Genomic DNA, 23,517 nt, shown 5'->3' on the forward strand with positions numbered 1-23,517 from the left:
GTTGCGAATTTTTGTTCAGCAAGGCTACCAGTGTTTTTCTCCTTGTGCCGGTCTGTTTCTAGTTCCTGTTTTTCCGGTTTTGACCATTCTGCCTGCCCTGACCCTGTGCCTGCCTGCCATTCTGTACCTTTTGGACTCTGATCTGCATTACTGACCTCTGCCTTCCATTGACCTGTCGTTTTGCCTGCACCCTGTTTTGTAATAAAATGTTGTTACTTCGACACTGTCTGCTTCTGGGTCTTCCCTAAAACGTGATACTGTGCTTATGTTTGTTTTGCTTCACAGTCCCCGCTGTTCAATAAGGTGCTTTTTAATCTGTTTTTTTAAATCAAATTTTACTGCTTGCATCAGTTACTTGATGTGGAATAGAGTTCCATGTAGTCATGGCTCTATGTGGTACTGTGAGCTTCCCATAGTTTGTTCTGGACTTGAGGACTGTAAAGAAACCTCTTGTGTCTCAGCTGTGTGCCAGTAGTTCAAACAGACAGCTCAGTGCATTCATGTTAATACCTCTCATAAATACAAGTAGTGATGAAGTCAATTGCTCCTCCACTTTGAGCAAGCAGAGATTGACATGCATATTATTAATATTAGCTCTCTGTGTACATCCAAGGGCCAGACATGCTGCAATCAATTGCAATTTTCCTAAGTCCTTTTTTGTGGCACCTGACCACATGACTTAACAGTAGTCAAGGTGCGGCAAACCTAGGACCTGCCTTGTTGATGGTATTGTTAAGAAGGCAGAGCAGCGCTTTATTAGTTATTATACTTCTCCCCGTCTTAGCTACTGTTGTATCAATATGTTTTGACCATGACAGTTTACAATCCAGGGTTACTCCAAGCAGTTTATTACAAGATTTAGTTGAGGTTTAGTGTTTAGTGTTTAGTGAATGATTTGTCCCAAATACAATTATTTTAGTTTTAGAAATATTTTGGGCTAACATATTCCTTGCCACCCACTCTGAAACTAACTGCAACTATTTGTTAAGTGTTGCAGTTATTTCAGTCGCTGTAGTAGCTGACGTGTTTAGTGTTGAGTTTTTATTATTTTTAATTTTATTTATTGCACCTTTATTTAACCAGGTAGGCCAGTTGAGAACAAGTTCTCATTTACAACTGCGACCTGGCCAAAATAAAGCAAAACAGTGCGACAAAAACAATAACACAGAGTTACACATGAGATAAACAAACGTACAGTCAATAACACAATAGAAAAATCTGTATACAGTGTGTGCAAATTAAGTAAGGAGGTAAGGCAAAAAATAGGCCATAGTGGCGAAGTAATTACAATTTAGCAATTAACACTGGAGTGATGATGTGCAGATGAGGATGTGCAAGTAGAAATACTGGTGTGCAAAAGAGCAGAAAAACTKAAACAAATATGGGGATGAGGTACATGTAGGTAGTTGGTTGGATGGGCTATTTACAGATGGGCTGTGTACAGCTGCAGCGATCGGTAAGCTGCTCTGACAGCTGATGCTTAAAGTTAGTGAGGGAGATATAAGTCTCCAACTTCAGTGATTTTTGCAATTCATTCCAGTCATCTGCAGCAGAGAAGTAGCCAGGTGGAAAGCAAGGCCAGCTGTAGAGAAATGCTTCATCCACATACATAGACACTCTGGCTTTACTCAAAGTCAGTGGCATGTTAGAAAAGATTGAAAATAGCAAGGGGCCTAAAAAGCTACCCTAGGGAACTCCTGATTCTACCTGCATTATGTTTGAGAGGCTTCCATTGAAGAACACTTTCTGTGTTCTGTTAGACAAGTAACTCTTTATCCACATTATAGCAGGGTGTGTAAAGCCATAACACAAGTCTTTACAGCAGCAGACTATGATCGATAATGTCAAAAGCTGCACTGTAGTCTAACAAGACAGCCCCCACAATCATTTTATCATCAATTRCTCTCAGCCAATCATCAGTCATTTGTGTAAGTGCTGTGCTTGTTGAGTGTCCTACCCAGTGACTGACATAACAAGAGAAAAACTGCTGATGCACAACCAAATTTTGAAATTGCACCTTGTGTATTCTACTATTAACTCTCAACAGTTAGTTGAGACCCCAACTGAGTTGAAAAAAWGTTWAAAAAAAAAAGTTGGGTCAAGGGCAAACGTTTATATTGTTTATGCCAGTGCCGGCCCTGCTCAACCAAATGAAAAGTACGTAGACCTATTGCTTTGTTACACAACGTAACAACCATTTGATACAGACTWGCCAGAAGGCTCTGAAAAATAGTTACTCGTTCAGGTGAAGAAAATAAAATACAAACCGAGAGGTAGACTGCCATCTCTTGGATTCCATCCTAAGGTGCTATTTAATGAAAAAGAGGCTAGCTAGCATCCGCTTTGTAGCTGTTATGCTATGTGGAAACACTCGTTTAGATTTTTTCCTCCATTTCTCACCAATGCCTTGCAGTAGCTTTCAAATTCTGTGAATGTCATTTAGTAATTTGAACAATTTTGCGACATCTCCTCRCTCCCTGGGATAATGAAGCCAAACGGAAGTCAAACCGCACATATCCAGAAATACTTTAAGAAGTGTTTCTTAAAGTATTCTGACATATCAACTGGAAACGGATTTGGGAGGGGCTAAAATTCTGTAGAACGCATAGGGGGCATAAGCACATTCTCAGGCTCACAGGTTAACATGTGCATTACTTCATATAATTTTTATTTGTTATTTATTTTACCTTTATTTAACTAGGTAAGTGTCACGCCCTGACCGTAGAGATCCTTTTTATGTCTCTATTTTGGTTGGTCAGGCCGTGAGTTTGGGTGGGCATTCTATGTCTGGTGTTCTGTTGTCCTTGTTTTGTATTTCTGTGTGTTTGGCCTGGTATGGTTCTCAATCAGAGGCAGCTGTCTATCGTTGTCTCTGATTGAGAATCATACTTAGGTAGCCTGTTCCCACCTGTGTTGGTGGGTGGTTGTTTCCTGTTTAGTGTTTGTTTCACCTTTCAGGACTGTTCGTTTGTCGTGTTTGTTGTTTTGTTCAAGTGTTGCGTATTTTATTKAATAATATGAACACTTACCACGCTGCACCTTGGTCCTCTTCTCCTTCTCCCGACGACGTGCGTTACAGTAAGTCAGTTAAGAACAAATTCTTATTTACAATGAAGGCCTACCATAAGACAAAAGGCCTCCTGCGGGGATGGGGGCTGGGATTAAAAATAAAATATCAATATAGTACAAAACACACGTCACGACAAGAGAGACATTACAACACTACATAAAGAGAGACCTAAGACAACAACATAGCAAGACATGACAACACAGCATGGTATCAACACAACATGATYGCAGTACAAAACATGGTACAAACATTATTGGGCACAGACAACAGCACAAAGGGCAAGAAGGTAGAGACAGCACAGCATATAGTGACAGCACAGCATTGCCAGCCATTTATTATGAGTCGACCGTCTATTATGAAAAAATATCAAATTAATGAAACTAAATTGGTTTGAAATCATGTAAAAAGCTCCTCATGAGTCATGTCAGAGCCAAATTGAAAATGTCTTACCCTCGAATAGGTAGGAACTTCTAGAAATAGACAGCCGGTACCTAGTGGTTGGCATTTGCACAGCCTATAGTATTGCACAGATGACCAGACATTTACATTTTATAAGAGATTACGTCAGTAGACAAAGGATAGTGCAGCTGTAACATCAGCTGTAACATCACACTAAGGCCACGGCACAGGTTAATCCTAACAAACACGTAGATTCACTCACCTGTGAGGTTGGACAAACCTGCAGATGGGTTTAATCTCTTTATTGTATATCTCGAACCGCCCACCCCTTCAGGTATTAGCTATTTTACGTACATTGTGTTGATCATATCATACACTTCAAATAGAAAATACCAGAACCACAACATGGCATGCAATCACAAATGGAACCATTATTTCTGTTGTCCCTTTTGCTGATGGAAATAATGAACATTTACTTCCCTCACCCAACGGACAAAAAGATACTGATCATGGTTGGTTTGGTTTCATTTGTTTTTGTGACTCTCATTCAAAAACGAATTATCAAAGAGGAAGCTTAAACCACTCGAGAGTTTTTCATGAGTTTATCTGGGTCAGCGCTGCACTTCAAAACAGAAACGCCATAAACAGGATTAAAGGAGCAATCCGGGATTTGAAAACAATCTAAATCAGTTGTTTTGCTAAACAGCTGTTTTCATAGATAGAGCTATAGATGTAAGGAGCTACAGTATTCATGCAAGGACTGACCATCCATGAGATAAAACACATGTTTTCAAGCAACACAGTGTTAAGATGGAGCTTATATTTTGGGTCCTGATGGGGTAAGACAGTTGAAATAAACTCATAAGGCATTTATAAGTTATATTCCTCAATAATCAATGGTATCATTAATTTAAAAGTCCAAAAATGGATGTACCAATCCCGGATTGGCCCTTTAAACAAGTGACAACAAGGACAACTCTTTGACTGTGTCCTTCATCTTTTCGTGTCCTTCTCTCAGGGTCTGACTTAGTGGGATTCAACCCGTGGGTGGAGAACTCGGGGCCAGTGGGAGACAATCAAAGTGGGGCACAGAGAAGCTGATTAAAGACGCTGGTCGCTGAGCCACTCTCCCCATGATTAAAGACTGAGAGGCCAGAGGCACAATGGCAGATAAGGATCGACATAAACAAGCCACCTTCCCCACTGGGTTGGGATGAAAGACCACTGTGGATAAACCAACCTCATAACACCCCCTCCCACACAGAGAGTCGTACAGACAGACGCACACACACACACACACACACACACACACAAACTCTTACCTCATAACACACAAACTCCTACAGTACCTCATAACACTCCCTTCCAAATACCCACATATATGCACGCACACTCATACACACAGACAACGTTCAGAGTCTCCAGACACCTGTCATGTATGTCAACCACGGTTAAATGAGCACCATTGTTATGAAGGTTGGTATAGTGTCTTTTATGCTGATTCAATTGCTATTCGTCAGCTAGACACAATACACTTGAAACAGAATAGCACCTCCACCTCTCCAGCCTATCCCCAAACCCTGTGATGTTGAGTGTGTCAGAAATTGGCAGACTAGCCAGACTGTCAGAATTTGATATGAAATGTTAGATCAAATTGGGGACCAAGAAGCACTMGAGCGAGAACACTTTTATTCACTCACTAGCTGATGGGATACTATTGGGGTTTTGCGGTTCTATTGACAAGCCAATGAGGCGGGGGTGGACTAGGAGTGTCACACTCACAGACAAGTAAACAAACTGGCTGTGGGGATGTCATGGTTTGTTAGAGCATTGAGCAAGAGCATTGATTTGTGTATTTTGTCAGTGGAAGGTTATCGTAACTCTGCAATACCTTTGACCAAGTTAACTTTGTCTCATTCTTTCTGTGTAAATCCCTGTCGTTTCAGACATCAAACCCACTGTAAATATGCCACTGAGATATTTAGATTGTGTCAGTTTTTCAGGCACCATCTTGGGAAATCTTGTACTTTTTCTCTTGAACCACTTTTGAAATATTAAATCCTTAAGAGTTTATTGACGCACCCATGCATCAATCTAAGTAATATAATAATACAAATCTCCATCAGAATCGGTCAGTTTAAGCTAGAGATATCAGTTTTTTTGCATAGGCTTCTTCTCCATCCACTCTATATGCTGTGTTTGTCAGACCATGAGACATCCCGAAAATCGTCCTTCTCACGAAAACATCTGTAGTGTCCGAATGGTTTGGCCAACAAACTATTATGACCACTCTCACGAACACAACTGTGTTCTCCATTTTGCTCTATGACCACCACAAGTGTCATGGGACTCGTCTGAAGATAACCCATACAAACGGATGGAGGTATGGAGGTAGTTTTATAAAATAATTTCAAAAAGAAGSGGTTAAATATGTGTAAAAACTAAATATATATATATATCCTGAGCTTTCTTATATCTCCTAGATATAGGACCGACACTACAAACCCTTATGATTTATTTATTTGCCATTTCTGAATGTGTTATTGAGTGCATTTCTATGGGCTATAGTAGTAAAGACCAAATTCCATATTGGATTAAATAAATCAAAATAACATGTTTTGATACCTAAAGGGGTCCTACAATTCTAAATCAAATAGCTAAAGGATCCATGGTATGACCATCTTAAACAATTCCATATGTTAGCTTAGTACCCCTCCCCCCTTTCCGCCCCCGCCCAACAGCTTAGACTTTTAGATGCTAATGGCACGAGCTACTGAATCTAATGAAACTACTCAGACATGCAGACAGCACTTAAACATTCTAAAGTTTGAGACAGTTTTATTAATTTGTAGCATGATTGTCAATAAAGTATTGCTTATTGCTTCGTAGTATACATGCAAAATTAATCTCAAAATTGTTTGTAAAGCTCAAAGTTGTACACACCATCACAGTTATGAAAAACAAGAATTATTGCCTTTCTCAAAATACACAAATCTACACAGTCAATGTTAAAACAGTCATGGAGGGGCAAGAGATGCTCAATTCATCTTGAAAACAATACAAAACAGTATAACAAACAAGAAAAAAGCATATACATAAAATATGAGGCAAAAGCAGGAATGATTTATTTCTTATTACCCTAACAGTGTAAAAAAGAGACTGAGGTGTGTGCTACTCTATGTTTCATCATATGAATTGTGTGGAGATGGGAGCAGAGCAGAAGAATCCTGCTGGGAATACTCTATCCAATCACATGTCATCAGCATGTGGGCGTAGTGTGGCTCTGCGGTGTGGATTCAAGGTCACTGTAGCTATGTGGCCGGTAATGGGGTCCCCGTGGAAATGGGCTTGCTCATCCAGGCTATTGTTGGGAGACATGGGGTCGAGATTGGACAGCCCCTGGCCGCCGTCACCGGTGCCCAGCTTACCCAGCAGAGAGGTCATCTCATTTACCCCCTGGTCTCCTGGGAAATGGTCGTGCGGAGACTTGGGCTCGCCGTCTGCAGTATGGTACGGCTGGTCAATGACATGCAGTACTCTGGAAGACTGGAGGTTGTGCAGGGATCGTGACTGGACTGCAGGGGAGAGAGGGACACAGGTTACAGGTGACTAAGCAGCTCAACACATATCGATTCCAGTCATTAAATGGTGAACTAATGTCACACATACTACATCCCCAGTCCAACTTTAAGTTGTTAGACTGTAAGCCACCTTTTAAAAAACGTGTACCCTGGCTTTTGGTTGTACAATTAACCAAAGACATCTACTGTAAGAATAGATTCCACTCGCAGAGCTGACAGACCATCAGTTAAGATGAGTAATTACATTTAAGTCATTCACTATCTTAAAACATTATGAGATCATTAGATATCTTTGAAGTCCCTTTCATATTGTATCCAACAATTCCTATACTCTTAGAAAAAACTTCAGCTGTCCCCTTAGGAGAACSCTTTTTGGTTGCAGGCAGAACCCTTTTGGGTTCCATTTAGAAACACGACCCTGCCAAGCACTGCTTCTTGACACACTGCTTGCTTAACCCGGAAGCCAGCCGCAACAATATGTCAGAGGAAACACCGTACAGCTGGCGACCGGAGTCAGCTTGCAGGCGCCCGGCCCGCCACAAGGAGTCGCTAGAGCACGATGGGAAATCTCGGCCGGTCAAACCTTCCCCTAACCCGGACAACGCTGGGCCAATTGTGTGCCGCCTCATGGGTCTCCTGGTCACGGCCGGCTGTGACACAGCCTGAGATTGAACCCGATCGAACACTGCAATGCAATGCCTTAGACCGCTGCGCCACTCGGGAGGCCAGCACCTTTTTTTCTAAGAGTGTACAACTGTTGAAAGGAGACTGTTAGTCAGACAAGCTGATGAGAATAGGGATTAGTAATACATGTTCTCTGTGCTAAGGGTTGCCAGCTCTGCTCTTGATCTGAAATGTGCTCTGCAGGTGAGTTGTTATAGCAGCAGCGCCATAGCAGCGTCTGGCACTATGAGAGGAGCTCTAGTCTAATCAGCTCTCCAGCTGTGATGTGAGGCAGGAGGTACGGGGTGGCGGGGCGAAGTTTGGCCGGGAAGTACGGGAGGCTGACTCACCTCTCACTGGGCTGAAGTCCCCTCCTTGGCTGACTTTGGGCTCGGAGAAAGGTTTCAGGTTTGGGAAGAGGATGAGGGAGAAGGACAGAAGCAGCACCTAGGGAAAAAGGAAAAGTGAAAAAGTGATAATTTGTACTTTGCCACAGCCAACAAGGTTTAGCAGTTTAGGGGACCTTCCAATCCCCAGTAGAGCTCCAGAGTTAAAGACACACTCTTCAGTAACTGTTGTTCAAAGCTGTTCAGCTAATCCCAGTACAGTGCATCAAAGTCAACAGGTGTGAACACACAATCCGTATTATTTACATTTCTGCATTTTCTTAACCTTTCTGGCGCAGGTGTTCCGCTAGCGACCCTCCCCGACAACATCCGGTGAAATTGCAGAGCGCCAAAGTCATAATAAACATTCCTAAAAAATACAAGTGTTATACATCGGCTTAAAGATGAACTTCTTGTTAATCCAGCCGCTTTGTCAGATTTCAAAAAGGCTTTACGGCGAAAGCATACCATGCAATTATCTGAGGACAGTGCCCCGCTTACAAAAGCATACAAACATTTTACAACCAAGTAAAGGAATTACAAAGTTAGAAATAGCAATAAAATTAATCACTTACCTTTGAAGATCTTCATATGGTTGCAGTCACAAGAGTCCCAGCTACCCAATAAATGTTTGTTTTGTTCGATAAAGTCCCTCTTTATATCCCAAAAACTCAGTTTTATTGGCGCGTTTTGTTCAGTAATCCACTGGTTCAAAGGCGGTCAAAACATGCAGACAAATACATCCTAAAAGTACCAGTAAAGTTTGTCGAAACATGTCAAACGATGTTTATAATTAATCCTCAGGTTGTCAATTGTCTAAATAATCGATAATATCTCAACCGGACAATAGCGTATTCAATAGAAAGGAAAAACAACGATGGGCGTGCACTCGGTCACGCGCGCAAACCAGCACTGCATGATTCTACAGTCCACTGACAGAAAGGTCTCATTCTTCTTCATTTTTCAGAAAACAAGCCTGAAACAATGTCTAAAGACTGTTGACATCTAGTGGAAGCCATAGGAACTGCAATCTGGGTCCTAACCCATTACATACTCTATAGGCATTCAATTGAAAATACCCACATAAAAAAATCCCACTTCCTGGATGGATTTTCCTCAAGTTTTCGCCTGCCATATCAATTCTGTTATACTCACAGACATTATTTCAACAGTTTTGGAAACTGTGTTTTCTAAAACACTATAAAGTGTTTTCTATCCAAATCTACCAATTATATGCATATCCTAGCTTCTGGGCCTGAGTAACAGGCAGTTTACTTTGGGCACGCTTCTCATCCAGACCTCAAAATACTGCCCCCAAGCCATAAGAAGTTTTAAAGTACAAGGTATTAGAAGAGACACAAACTCATTCATATTCATATCTGGATTTACAAAGTCTAATTTCTGTTGGCACTGATGTGGTTTTAGTTGATCTGTCCAAATATATTATAGACAGGTGAATCAATGGTGTGTCTCTCTTGAGTGTATCTCTCTGTGTATGTTTCACTCTATATGTCTGGCATACACCTTTTTATTTAGTTTTGTCATTTTTTTCAGAGGGGGGGTTACAGGTACAAAACAATCAAATAAATGCATACAAAGATTGCCCCAACCCAACGCCAACATCCTCCCAACCCACCAGTACCACCCCTTCCCTGTGGGTCTGAAAGCAAAGGACAAAAGTCTAAATATATACAGTATATATATTGGTTTGTATGTGTGGGGCTTTAGCGAGATTATTATTTTCAGAGTCAGGTATATTTGTCCAGGCCTCAATTGTTCCTTGACTAGCACCATTCATTCTCACTGTTGATAATTCTAATGGTATAACTTCTAACAGTAGCTGTATCCCCTGGTTAAATGGGAAAGAGTGAGGTGGTTGCATCTTTCTACCTCTCCACCTGTCTGTCTCTCTCTAATCCCATATGGTGTATGAGCTGATCTAGTGAACTGTTTCTAAAAGTGACATTTCTGCTTACCAGGACACAGGTCCCAGCCTGGGCGGCCTTTTTGGAGCCATTCATTACCAGAGTCTGCATCCTACGCAGCTGCTCCATCAGAGACCTGGGAGACACAGAGGCTCAATTAGCAAACTTTGCCACTGGGTGTACGGATGCAGAAACAGAGCAGGGAGAGGAGATTAGTTTGTAGGTTCCTCACGTGTTGCATTTCTCCAACTGGAACACCTTCCTCTGCAGCTCCTGGTTGTGTGTGTTGCAGGCAGTCATCCTGGAAGAGGAACAACAAGGGAATTTCCTAGATGAGACTGACAAGCTGTTGCTGCTCGATCAGTCCAAGAAAAACACCATCCTGCTACAGTATCACTCACCACCATGCCGAGAAACACTTTGGTATAATCAAATCATACTGTGACACTGAATTACACAATGGGCCCTATGCAGTTTCTTTGCACCACAAAACTCACACACTGTTTCTTAAACGTTTTGTGCTCAGCACCCTGAGACCAGCACTGGGCACATTTCAGGTCTGCTGAGGGCAAACGTGAAAGTTGTGAAAATTCCAACGTGCGTTTACTGTGTACAATGAGGCTGTACCCACTTAAGTTACAGTTTTAACAGTGGCCAAGTAGGCTACTGTGGCTATTTGATCATAACGTAGACCTAACAGAGTGAATTGCCTTAAACAATGGAAAGTCACTCTAACATAATTTACATGGAAATAGCTGTTCTATCGTTCAGCCTACAGTAGCAGCCAATGTGTGGTGTTCATGAGACTTTTGAAAAAACCATGCAGAGCTTGACATTAACCTGTTTATCCACATGTCCTTCAGACAAGGAGGTGATTAAAAATGTTGTTCTGTTGTTTGATACAAGAAACCACTTAACAAAATAAAATGCATTATTAGTCCCATACCATTATTACAGAGAATTAAACAAATTATGCTACTCTCTGCTTGTTGGCTACTTAGGCTTGAATAAGCTATCTCAAAATATAACACTGCCCCTTTAAGACAAAAAAAAAGCAATTTTCATGACTTGCTTTTTAAAGACGTCTAGAAATGTACACGTTTTGTGCTCTTGTAGGAAACAATCACTCCCTCATTGCTAACTACAAATTATCCATAACTGGGCTAATAACTCACTGCCTAGCAAAGGATATGAACACATGTGCACAGGTGGCTACATGCAGCTCTCGCTTTGATCTCAAAACAAGCTTATCTAACCACAACCGCTCATGGTGTAAACACAGTCCAGTTCAAAGTGAATGGCACAGATCCATATATGGCAACGGTCTATTTGCATATAGGCCTACTGCAGCTCTGATTGGTTATGCCGCACAGTTCTGGGTAGAATCCTACTCCGATTCATTCTGCCTACAGCAAAATCTCTTGCATATTTAGTTTTGTTCAGGATGTTGCATTGGAAGCGGCTAATATTGCATTGATTCCATCACAATTCCCATAGTAAAGGGAAACATTGATAGTGTTAACTAACAGGGAAAACTCTAGAAAGTTGAGTGACGTTCAATCTCGTGCTTCACTGCACGGGCTGATATTTCTTCTGCGCGGCCTGCACAGGAGCGCAGTTTAGAAGGAACATTGCCTGTGACGTGTTCCAAATATCTTGTTAGTTTGTAGAAGTGCTTTATACATTTTTGTCAGTTGTCAGAGTTGGACACTTCTACTTTGACTTTAGGCCTGTGAGTCCATATCTTGTCCATTTATTTAGTGCCTATTGTCAGTACCTGCTCTCCAGACCATCAATATATTCCTTTTTCTTCTTCCTGCTCTCTTGGGCCGACTGCTTGTTCCGGATCTTTCTGCGAATTTTCTTCAGAATCCTCTCCTCATACTAATGGAAAACGACAAACTATTTAGCATGTTTACGCGCATTTGAAATCCTCAAGAGCCTTAAGTTGTTCTGTGAAGCTGCAAAAGACTGCAAAAAAAGTTTTACCTTGGTGAGGGGTAGTTGGCTAGGCAGAGTCACCCCCTCCTTGGCGAGCAGTTTTTTCTCGTCCTCATTGAGAATCAACTCTTGGAAGGACTGCTGGGACTGCTGTGGGGGCTGGAAGTGAGACGGGAATGTTAATACAGTACATAATATGTAAAGCATCACAACCAGTGGCCTGAGCAGCAATGTGTTTTTCAGAGTGAGTGGAAGGAGTGCAGAGGCAGGCAGGCAGCATAGCCCATTCCTCTCATCTCCTGCTTTCCTCACACCAGTTACATTACCGTCCTGAACTCATGCCCTGCTGCGACTGTCTCTTTTAAGTTAACCTGTTTCTTCATGTTCTCCTCTGAATGTTTTAGAATGACTTTATCCATCTTACCTATTCCTCTCCACTCCAACACACTCGCCAACATACGAACAAGCCATTACAGACGCACTCATCCAAGCACTCACACACACACTTACTCGCATGCTAGCGCACACGCACACAGACACGCACACACACGCATACCCTTTATCATCACTCACCGTCTCAGATGTACCAGAGAGCAGTAGCTCCTTGACAGTGAGGGGAAAGCTAGAGGTCAGCTGGGTTTTGTGTACATCAGAGGAACACTTTGTCCCACCAGTCCTTCCTGGGTAGAAGCCTGAGTCCCAGCCATCTGTAACCATACAGAGAGACAGGATGTGGCCAGACGTAAGGGCCATCATTTGTCTGTGTTTGTGTTCATACTGATACAAAGGCAGGATTAGCCTAAAGATACAAATGAAAACTGTGTTGCTTTCAAAGGAGGAGCTTATAATGTTGACATAAGCAATATTAATCACACATCTAACATAACGTAGCAAATTTTCTCAATGTCACTTATATAAAAAATAACATGAAATGCTCTACATATTTGTATACTTTCTGTACTAATGTGTGCCATATATGTCCTACTGATATTAATGGAGAAGTCGGTGTCCAGGGCGGCCCTGGTGTGTGGCTGAGGTGGGAGGAAATGGGGCTCTGTGGGAGGGCTCTCAGGGCGCTTGGGGCTGTCCATCTGATCGGAGTGGGGGTCCTCACTGATTCCACTGTCACTGGGAGAGGGAGACCATAGGGGTGACCCCGAAACCGAGTCACTGACACTCAGGAGGGTGTTCAAGAAGTCCTCGCCCTGTAGCTTTGTTGGACGCAGCATCTGCCAAATAACACACCAAATGTTCTAATTACTGTACAGCCGTACTGGAGAGAGTGGTTGAGAAAAGCAGGCTAGATATGGGGATCACGTGGTAGACACAGCCAAGGTGAAAATGTAAAATCACGGCAGGGTAACATCAAAGAGTGAATGCTTTCACTCCACTCACGTTTGGCTTGTGAATAGGCCAGGCATGGTTGTCATGGTGTCCCATCTCCTCGTGACGGAGGATGCCATCGTTCTGATCGAACAGCAAATCAAGCAGCTCAATTCCGTCGCAACCCTGGAACAGAACAGGCCACTCAATGACATCATGCTACTCTATGTTTACAAATGAGAGATAACATACAAAGATCCTTACAGGAAGGCTGTAAAAGCAATCATACCAAGGACTAGCCTTTTATTACCATTATCTCATGTCACTCTAATCTGACTTTTTAATCAGTTTTACCATGCCATTCAACACAGTAAACTTGAGTTAAACTCAATTAAATTGATCTAGTTTGGACTTTAAAAGATTGTCGGTCTATGTAGACCACACAAAACACCCAAACCTACACACTCACCCACTCACTGGCAGGTAGATCTACTGCGTCTTAGGAACTTTGTTAGATGGCACATATAACCTTGGCTGCCCTAATAACATAAACTGCTAACCTACTTATCCAGGACATAGTAAAACACAGAAACGAACACATAGGCCGTGTTACCTGGTCTGAATAGTGGTCCATCATTTCAGAACTAGGGTGGAACAGGGAGGAACTCCCCAAAACAAGATAAATCCAGTAAAATGGTCCGTTTCCTTTGTTGTGAAGGAGCTCTGTTCCAGTGTGTCTCTACTGTATCTCACTGCTCGTGTTCTGAGGTCCAAGGTTTAAACTCCAACAAAGCACATCCAGTCATCAACCCCAGGTCTGTCACCCCATTGGCCAGCATGTAAAGCGGAGATTTGATTGGCAGGGAAAGACTGACAACTGAGGCAAGTTTGACTGTCTAGAAAAGAAAGAACGTGGATGGATGAAAAGTTTATACTTTCCTTTCCTCTTGTTGTGTTTGATAGCAGATTGACAGGAGGAATGAGGGTTAACCTTTGACACGGTTTCTGTGTTGTTTGTTAATTCATAAAGTAACCAACACACTATGATACCGTTTATCCATTTAAAACAATCCCCATAAAAATGAAAGAATGCTTTTATAATTAAATCTTTATTTTATAAATTTAAATCAATCAATTCTTTCAAGTCTGAACAGAAAAAAGCATGCCCTTATATCCTCTCACAATTCATTAAATATTTTTATGTAGATCTCCTGGAAGTTTCTGCATTCGTTTCCAGATATATTTGTCACGACTTCCGCCGAAGTCGGCTCCTCTCCTTGTTCGGGCGGCGTTCGGCGATCGACGTCACCGGCTTTCTAGCCTTCACCGCTCCATTTTTCATATATCCATTTGTTTTGTCTTGTTTCCATACACACCTGGTTTTCATTTCCCCAATCAATCTACTTGTATTTGGGGAAACCCTCTGTTACCCTCTGTTTCCCATCATGTTTTGTGTGTAATTGTTTCATGTTATGTGGTGTTAGTTTAGGCGCTTTACTTTTATGTTCCGTTTTTTGAGCGCGTTTGATTTATGTAGTGCTCTCGTTTTTGGAACTTTAATAAAAGTGCGCCTGTTCATTATACTCTGCTCTCCTGCACCTGACTTCGCCTCCGATACACCATTGACAATATTTAGAAGACACCACCTGTTGTTATTACTGTGATTCTGTTGTGCTTATGACTAATGCCTAGAAATGCAGCACAGGTATAAATTAAACAAAAACAAAACATGGGAACATGTTTATGTTTGCTCTTTTCTAAAGTATGTTCAAACTTGTTCCCATTTTAGCTGCAATTATGACACATGCAAAGACCCCTGGGCTCTACAGGGAAAATAAAAAAATCCACCAAAACAAATTGCAGTCATGAATTGCAGTCATCAACTGCCAGTCTCAGTGTTTTAATGCGGAAGACAAATCTATTTAAATCTCACTTTGTCAAATGCTGATACTGATTMGGCTGTTTATGTTCTCAAAATGTAAATCAGAAAGCCTTAGGAATTGTATTGGAAAGTTGATGGAAGATTATTTTGGCAAGGCTATTAGTCTATACATCTCAATAGTGACAGAGCTATTTCTCTCACATCTACTGTGTCTTCCGAAAGTATTCACACCCCTTGTATTTTTTCACATTTTGTTGTGTTATAGCCTTCATTTAAAATTGATTAAATTCAGATTTGTTGTCACTGGCCTCCCCATAATGTCAAAGTGGAATTACGTTTTTCAAAAATTTTATATTTACATTTGGTGCGCAATAATAGTGTTTAACATGATTTTTGAACGACTACCTCACCTCTGTACCCCACACATACATTTATCTGTCAGGTCCCGCAGTCGAGCAGTGAATTTAGAACAGATTCAACCACAAAGACCAGGGAGGTTTTCCAATGCCACACCGATTGGTAGATGGGTAAAAATATCCCTTTCAGCATGGTGAAGTTATTAATTACACTTTGGATGGTGTATCAATACACCCAGTCACTCCAAAAATACAGGCGTCCTTCCTAACTTAGTTGCGGGAGAGGAAGGAAACTGCTCAAAGATTTCACCATAAGGCCAATGGCGACATTAAAAATGTTATAGAGTTTAATGGCTGTGATAGGAGAAAACTGAAGATGAATCAACAACATTGTAGTTATTCCACAATACTAACCTAATTGACGGAGTGAAAAGAAGGAAGCCTGTATAGAATAAAAAATATTCCAAAACATGCATCCTTTTTGCAGCAAGGCAAAGTAATACTGCAAAAATGTGGCAAAGCAATAAACTTTTTGTCCTGAATACAAAGTGTTATGTTTGGGGAAAATCCAATACAACACATTACTGAGTACCACTCTTCATGTTTTCATATATTATGGGTATGCTTGTAATCATTAAAAATGGTGGAGTTTTTCAGGATAAAAAAAGAAACGGAATGGGGCTAAGCACACGCAGAATCCTAGAGGAAAACCTGGTTCAGTCTGCTTTCCACCAGACACTGGGAGATTAATTCACCTTTCAGCAAGACAATAACCTAAAACACCAAAAGGCCAAGTCTACACAAATCTATGGCAAGACCTGAAAATGGTTGTCTAACAATGATCAACAACCAATTTGACAGAGCTTGAATCATTTTGGAAATAATAATGGGCAAATGTTGTACAATCCAGGTGTGGAAAGCTCTTAGAGACTTACCCAGAACACAGCTGTAATCGCTGCCAAAGGTGATTCRAACGTGTATTGACTCACACGGTTGAATACTTATTTAATCAAGATATATTAGTGTTTTATTTTTCATTAAGTTTTTACTAATGTAATATTTGTTTTTCACTTTGACATTACAGAGTATTTTGTGTAGATCGTTGACAAAAATATTACAATTAAATACATTTTTATCCCACTTTGTAACACAACAAAATGTGGAAAAAGTCAAGGGGTGTGAATACTTCTGAAGGCCCTGAATATGGTCATAAAGCACACACAGCAGTGAAGCTATCCACCATTTATTCATTTTTCTCATAGACAGTTAACATCAAATTATGAGTTGTGAACTTCTCAGTTGTCAACTTCTAAATGTTCTATTATGTCCAAAAAGCCTGACCCTTTTTCTCTCCCTATCTCCTAGCTCACTGTATCATTTCAAATATCTGTTACTCTTTCCTTTCGTCTGTCTCTGTCCTGCTAGCTGTGTCTTCAGTTCAGTTTGCAACAGGATCACTGCCAATAACCATGATGGTCTTTATATTGTGGCAGGATTACGTTATCATTATTGCTCCTCTATCTGATGGGGAATGGGTCCAAAGGGTAAAACCCTGTTCTTAGCCTGCAAGTTGCGCTTGTACATTGTTACAACAGAATAAAAAAACAATATATCACTACTCTCAGGCTCTGTGGCTTTGGGATTACCCTTATGGATATGGCCTGATGTAACCGGTCATTGCTCCTACAAGCAAACGTTCACATGTTGTATGTTTAAAGCATACATCCAATGGGTACAATACAGTCCGTGCAAATATTATTTTGTAAAAAAAATAGACATCTTAAAATGTTGACACAAGTAACTGTGAGTCAAAAGCATCTGCGAGTGTGAGTCAAAAGCAACTGTGAGTGTGAGTCAAAAGCAACTGTGAGTGTGAGTCAAAAGCAACTGTGAGTGTGAGTCAAAAGCAAGTGGGTGTTCAATTGGCTGGATGTGAAGGACTGAATGACAATGTGAATGGAGCCTAAATAGAGATCATGAAAAATAACCTTCAGAGTGTGTTTGGTCTGAATAATACTTGAATGAAAGTAAAGCCCTTAGCAGACTGAGTAAGTGTAGATTTCTGGGTGTAATATTGGGCTTAAATGGCTTTGAATGGTCTTTGCACAATCATAATCAGTCTGCGTTCAACTCCTCGCTCAGTCAGTGGGAGTCCAATACACATTGTGGGATTTCAATCACATTCAATGTTTTGAATAGCAGCATAAAGCACGTCCCTTCATATTGACCAGATGTCTTTATCTCAGTGAAAGTAAATCTAGAAATATTGAAAAGTTTGTCTGACTTTAGTCCTATTGATTAAAATCTAGAAGTCTAAGGAGTCGCAAAAGTTATTTAAAACGAGGTCATGCTGCTAAAAACAGCTCTAACAATATGAAATATGACATTTTGCCCTGTAATGGGCTTTTGGGTATGGAACAGGACATTCTGTTATATAAGCCCATGTCTTAAAGTACTATCATTAGATAATACCTTACGTAACAGCACAGACCGGTAGAGAGWGTTGTATGGCACTTCAGAGACAGAGAGTTAGAATGCGGTGGAAACTTACTAATGATGCAGAAAGAGGTCTGAACTCTTCGCAGAGGCACCACCTGCTGGAAGACTTGACAAAGTGACGTGGCAACTGGCAGTCGTTCACAGTCGGAGTGCAATAATAACAATAAATTGTTTGAAATCAAATGTTCCATAGCTTTTACTTTACATGGGATAAATCACCAAATTCAAATTGTGTACTCTAATCTATCGCTTCCCTTTTCAAAATCAAATGAAATTGTATTTGTCACATGCCCCCGAATACAACAAGTGTAGACCTTACAGTGAAATGCTTACTTACAAGCCCTTAACCACTGCATTACAGCTACCCTGATATGCTGGTCTCAATCCAGAATTAATGGGAAAGATATGCACAACATGTTTTTTGTTTTTTATGTGATTGAGGCCAAATGAGTTGAAAGAAATCAGGAATAAGTTTTGTTTTATAGGGTTTTTGAGGAATGGCAAAAATGCAGTCCAACTTTTACTTGGGGTGAACTGTCCCATCTAGCCTAAAATAGGCTGTGTTTACACAGGTAGCCCAATTCTGATCTTTTTTTCACTAATTGGTCAGTCGACCAATCAGATCGGCTCTGAAAAAAAGCTGACGTGAAAAGATCTGATGTGATATGTCAACAGACCAATTAGTGAGAAATAAAAAGATCAGAATTGGGCTGCCTGTGTAAACGCACCCGTAAAAGTGCATTTTCTATGGGTATAATTTATACTTCTAAAAGGAACATTCAAAAGAAATTGTATTTGTCGCATGCGCTGAATACAACTAGTGTAGACCTAACAGTGAAATGCTTGCTTACYAGCCCTTCCCAAAGATGCAGAGCTGCAAAGATGTATAATGTACATGAAGGCAGGGTAAGGTGACCAGGCATCAGGATAGATCATAATAAGGTATCTGAGGTAGATATGTACATGAAGGCAGGGTAAAGTGACTAGGCATCAGGACAGATCATAATAAGGTATCTGAGGTAGATATGTACATGAAGGCAGGGTAAAGTGACTAGGCATCAGGATAGAGCCTCAGTTCGTCTGGGCATGGACTCTATTAGGTGTCGGAAGCATTCCACAGGGATGCTGGCCCATGTTGACTCCAATGCTTCCCACAGTTGTGTCAAGTTGGCTGGATGTCCTTTGGGTGGTGGACCATTCTTGAGACACAGAGGAAACTGTTGAGCGTGAAAAATCCAGCAGCATTGCAGTTCTTGATACAAACCGGTGAACCTGGCAACTACTACCATACCCTGTTCAAAGGCACTTAAATAAATCTATTGTCTTGCCCATTCACCCTCTGAATGGCACACATACACAATCCATGTCTCAATTGTCTAAAGGATTACAAATCTTCTCCCCTTCATCTACACTGATTGAAGTGGATTTAACAAGTGACATCAATAAGGGATCATAGCTTTCACCTGGATTCACCTGGTCAGTCCTTGTCATGTTCTTAATATGTTGTGTACTTAGTGTATGTAATCTATCCTCAGTGAATGTTGTGATGTTTTTTCCCCTGTTCAGTGGTGTGTGGTGTGTGTGTTGTGTGTGTGTGTGTGTGTGTGTGTGTTTGTTGTGGTGTGTGGGTGGTGTGGTGTGTGTGTGTGTGTGTGTGGTGTGTGTTGTGTGTGTTGGACGTGTTTATCTATTCTTGTGGGGACCAGATTTATTCTTTATTGACCAACTTGGGTTAAGGTTAGAATTATGTTAAGGGTTAGGAGCTAGGGTTAGTTTTAGGGCTAGGGTTAGGTTTAGGGTTAGGGTTAAGGTTAGGTTTTTGGGTTAAGGTTAGGGTTAAGGTTAAGGTAAGAGTACGGGTTAGGGTTAGGGTAAGAGTACGGGTTAGGGTTAGGTTTAGGGTTAGGGGTTAGGAAAAATAGGATTTTGAATGGGACTGAATTGTGTGAGAGTGTCAGTGTAGTGTGTGTGTGAGTGTGAGTGTGTGTACAGTAGATATAGTCTTGTGAGTGTGCATAGAGTCAGTGCAAGATAAGTGCAGATAGTCCGGGTAACCATTATTTAACTATTTATCAGTTCTTTCGGCTATTTATCAGTCGTATGGCTTGGGGGTAGAAGCTGTCTCGGAGCCTGTTGGTCTGGGAGCCAATGCCCAGGTACCGTTTGCCGGACGGTAGCAGAGTGAACATCTATGGCTTTGGTGGCTGAAGTCTTTTGCAATTTTTCGGGCATTCCTCTGACACCGCCTGATATAGAGGTCCTGGATGGCAGGGAGCTCAGCCACAGTGATATACTGGGCTATCCGCACCACGCAATGTAGCGTTTTGCAGTCCAGGGTAGTGCATTTGCCATACCAAGCAGTGATGCAGCCAGTCAAGATTCTCTCGATGGCGTAGCTGTAGAACTTTTTGAGGATCTGAGGGCCCATACCAAATCTTTTCAGCCTCCTGAGGGGGAGGAGGTGCTGTCATGCCCTCTTCACAACTGTGCTGGTGTGTGTGGACCCTGTTCAGTCCTTAGTGATGTGGATGCCAAGGAACTTGAAGCTCTCAACCCGCTCCACTTCAGCCCTGTTGATGTAGATGGGGGTGTGCTCTCCCCTCTTTCTCCTGTCGTCCACGATCAGCTCCTTGGTCTTACTGATGTTGAAGGAAGGGTTGTTGTCATGGCACCACACTGTCAAGTCTCTGACCTCCTCCCTGTAGGCTGTCTCATCGCCGTCGGTGATCAGGCCTACCACCTTCGTGTTGTCAACAAACTTGATGATGGTGTTGGAGTTGTGCGTGATCACGCAGTTGTGGGTGAATAGGGAGTACAAGAGGGGACTAAGCACAAACCATTGAGGGGGCCCCCCTATTGAGGGTCTGCGTGGCAGAGGTGTTGTTGCCTACCCTCACCACCTGGGGCAGTCCCGTTAGGAAGTCCAGTTATAGAGGGAGGAGTTCAGTCCCAGGGTCCCCAGAATTATCACAGTTATTTCCCCTTTTGGAGGTGGGAGAGGGAAGTATGTGTCACGACCACCGATCCATGTTTCATTTTCGTTTGGTTTTGTCTTCATTATACACACCTGATTTCTATTCCATTAATTATGTTCCTTATTTAACCCTCTGGCTTCCCTCTCTGTTTTGTGCGTTATTGTTTGTCATGTGGGTTCGTGTTCTTGTGTTTTGGATTTTTGTGTTTTCCGTGTTGGAGTATTTATTCTTCATTTTTGAGTAAACTGTCAGACTATACTCATCTCTGTGTCCTGCGCCTGACTCCACGTTTCTCCATTCACCAACACCCTCACAGTATAAAGTGTAATTGAGATTGCGTCATCTGTGGATCTGTTGGGGTGGTATGCGAATTTGAGTGGATACACTGAATCCACTACAAAATTGTAAGGGTTTTCGATCGATGTTGTTACGTGGGAGATCTGTTTGAAGTCTCTATTAAAATTGTGGATGTGTTGGATGAGGTGGCGTCGTAGAGAATAACGAGAAGTGGGCTTATTRAGTTTTTTTGTGTTTCTATGGAACAGAAGGTGCGTGCTCTGTGTCTCAAGATGATGTCAGAATGGAATGTGTCGTGTGGATCTTCGAAGCAGGGCGCATATCAAGGGTGTTATCTTTGGGGTGGCGCTAGTGTAACGGATGTGAAATGGCTAGCTAGTTAGCGGTGGTGCGCGCTAATAGCCTTTCAATCGGTGACGTCACTTGCTCTGAGACCTTGAAGTAGTGGTTCCCCTTGCTCTGCAAGGGCCGCGGCTTTTGTGGAGCGATGGGTAGCGATGCTTCGTGGGTGACTGTTGTTGATGTGTGCAGAGGGTCCCTGGTTCGCGCCCGGGGCGAGGGGACGGACGTAAAGTTAAACTGTTACATTGGTGCCATGACCCGGATCACTGGTTGCTGCTGAAAAGGAGGAGGTCGAAAGGGGGATGAGTGTAACGGATGTGAAATGGCTAGCTAGTTAGCGGTTGTGCGCGCTAATAGCCTTTCAATTGGTGACGTCACTTGCTCTGAGACCTTGAAGTAGTGGTTCCCCTTGCTCTGCAAGGGCCGCGGCTTTTGTGGAGCGATGGGTAACGATGCTTCGTGGGTGACTGTTGTTGATGTGTGCAGTGGGTCCCTGGTTCGCGCCCGGGTCGGGGCGAGGGGACGGACGTAAAGTTAAACTGTTACACTAGAAGCAAATGCAAGGAAGCCCACTCCATCCATTCTATTGTTTTTTGATGAAGAGTTTCTTCCTTCTCACGTGTATTTGGGTTACATGAGATTCCCTGGGAGAGCCTTTGTGCCCAAACCCATACAGTGTGATAAATGTAAATGATTTGGTCATGTGTCAAGTGTATTTAGATGGAAGGGGTATTATATGCCGGCTGAGCCTAAATGCTGCAATTGTGGTGGTGAACATGCAGCCGAATTTCTGAAGTGTCCTGTTCGAGTGAAGGAGACAGAGGTGGCAAGAATAAGGGCTGTCCAGAATGTCTCCTATCCAGAGGCGTTGAGAACAGTGGAAGAAAGGTGTGAAGTTGAAGTAGTGGTAGTAGGAGTAGAGGCACAAAATGATGTTCATTGTCAACAGAGGGATCCTGACATGTTGCATGTTAAGAAGGTGGGCTTTGTAACGTTTATTACTTCGGTTATTAACGCAAACGGAGAGGAAATAGGAGAAAATAGGCATTATTGTGAGTGTGGCTGAGCGTTTTTGGGGACTCAGGGATTTTTTTGCATTACAAGGAATCCTGTCGATAAATACTCCCTCCTCATAGGCATCAGAGCCTGTGTAGAACGGGATTTGAATGTGACTGAAAGAGTGGGATGGTTGTTTGATTTTTGTATTTTGTATTATGTTGCCCCCCCTTCCCGCAATGGAATATTTTTTGTTTCAGTACACCGTACAGTAGGTGGCGGCAATACACCAACATGTGTAGTCGGTCATAAAACTTTAAAGAAGAAGAAGAATGTAATATCTGGCCTACCAAGTCAGGTCAGGTCGGGTAAGAGTGGATGTGGACATCCGGAACGTCCCAAAGACACCAGATAGAGAACATCAAGATGAAGCAGCTGCTTTACAAGTGGGATGCACTTTTGAGCACTACATCCTGAGGGGATCATGCTGATTGTACAGAGATTGTGGCAACCGGTTAAATGGCATCCCTTGAGAAGGCAAGAACAAGATGTATGTCAGGAGAAGTGCAGTATTATCATAAGGAGACATATTTGGAACACAGAGGAGGAATGGAGGGAAAAAGAGAGGCAGAGGAGGTCGGTTAAAAATGGCGGAAAAAGGGAGATGGTTTGTTAATGAAGAATGGTAGAAAGTGTAAGCAGAGTGAGTTGAAGACAGGAGGAGAAATGGAAGTGAATGAGGGTGAATTATCGGAGCTGGTAGGTGTGGTGAAGTTCTCGGAGCCCGAGGCTTGCAATGAGGGTCAGGATGAAGATGAGTCTGTGGCTGATCCATGTGTGGTTTCAGGGTGGGTGAAAACAGAGTAGGGTGCTGTGGAATCT

The 23,517-nt window shown here is 42.1% G+C and overlaps 1 protein-coding gene across 1 annotated transcript; it reads right to left on the reverse strand.

Moving 5' to 3' along the window:
* Positions 1–6,287: 6,287 nt before the first annotated feature.
* Positions 6,288–14,063, reverse strand: creb3l3a (cAMP responsive element binding protein 3-like 3a). Its single transcript, XM_024004514.2, has 10 exons — positions 13,902–14,063; positions 13,361–13,474; positions 12,951–13,194; positions 12,539–12,672; positions 12,014–12,124; positions 11,802–11,908; positions 10,257–10,325; positions 10,076–10,160; positions 8,064–8,160; positions 6,288–7,044 (listed from the first exon to the last, which is right to left on the reverse strand). The coding sequence occupies exons 1-10, from the start codon at positions 13,923–13,925 to the stop codon at positions 6,719–6,721; spliced, it is 1,311 nt and encodes a 436-aa protein (XP_023860282.1). The 5' UTR covers positions 13,926–14,063; the 3' UTR covers positions 6,288–6,718.
* Positions 14,064–23,517: the final 9,454 nt, after the last annotated feature.

Source organism: Salvelinus sp. IW2-2015, linkage group LG16, assembly GCF_002910315.2.
Source record: "Salvelinus sp. IW2-2015 linkage group LG16, ASM291031v2, whole genome shotgun sequence".
Lineage (NCBI taxonomy): Eukaryota > Metazoa > Chordata > Actinopteri > Salmoniformes > Salmonidae > Salvelinus > Salvelinus sp. IW2-2015.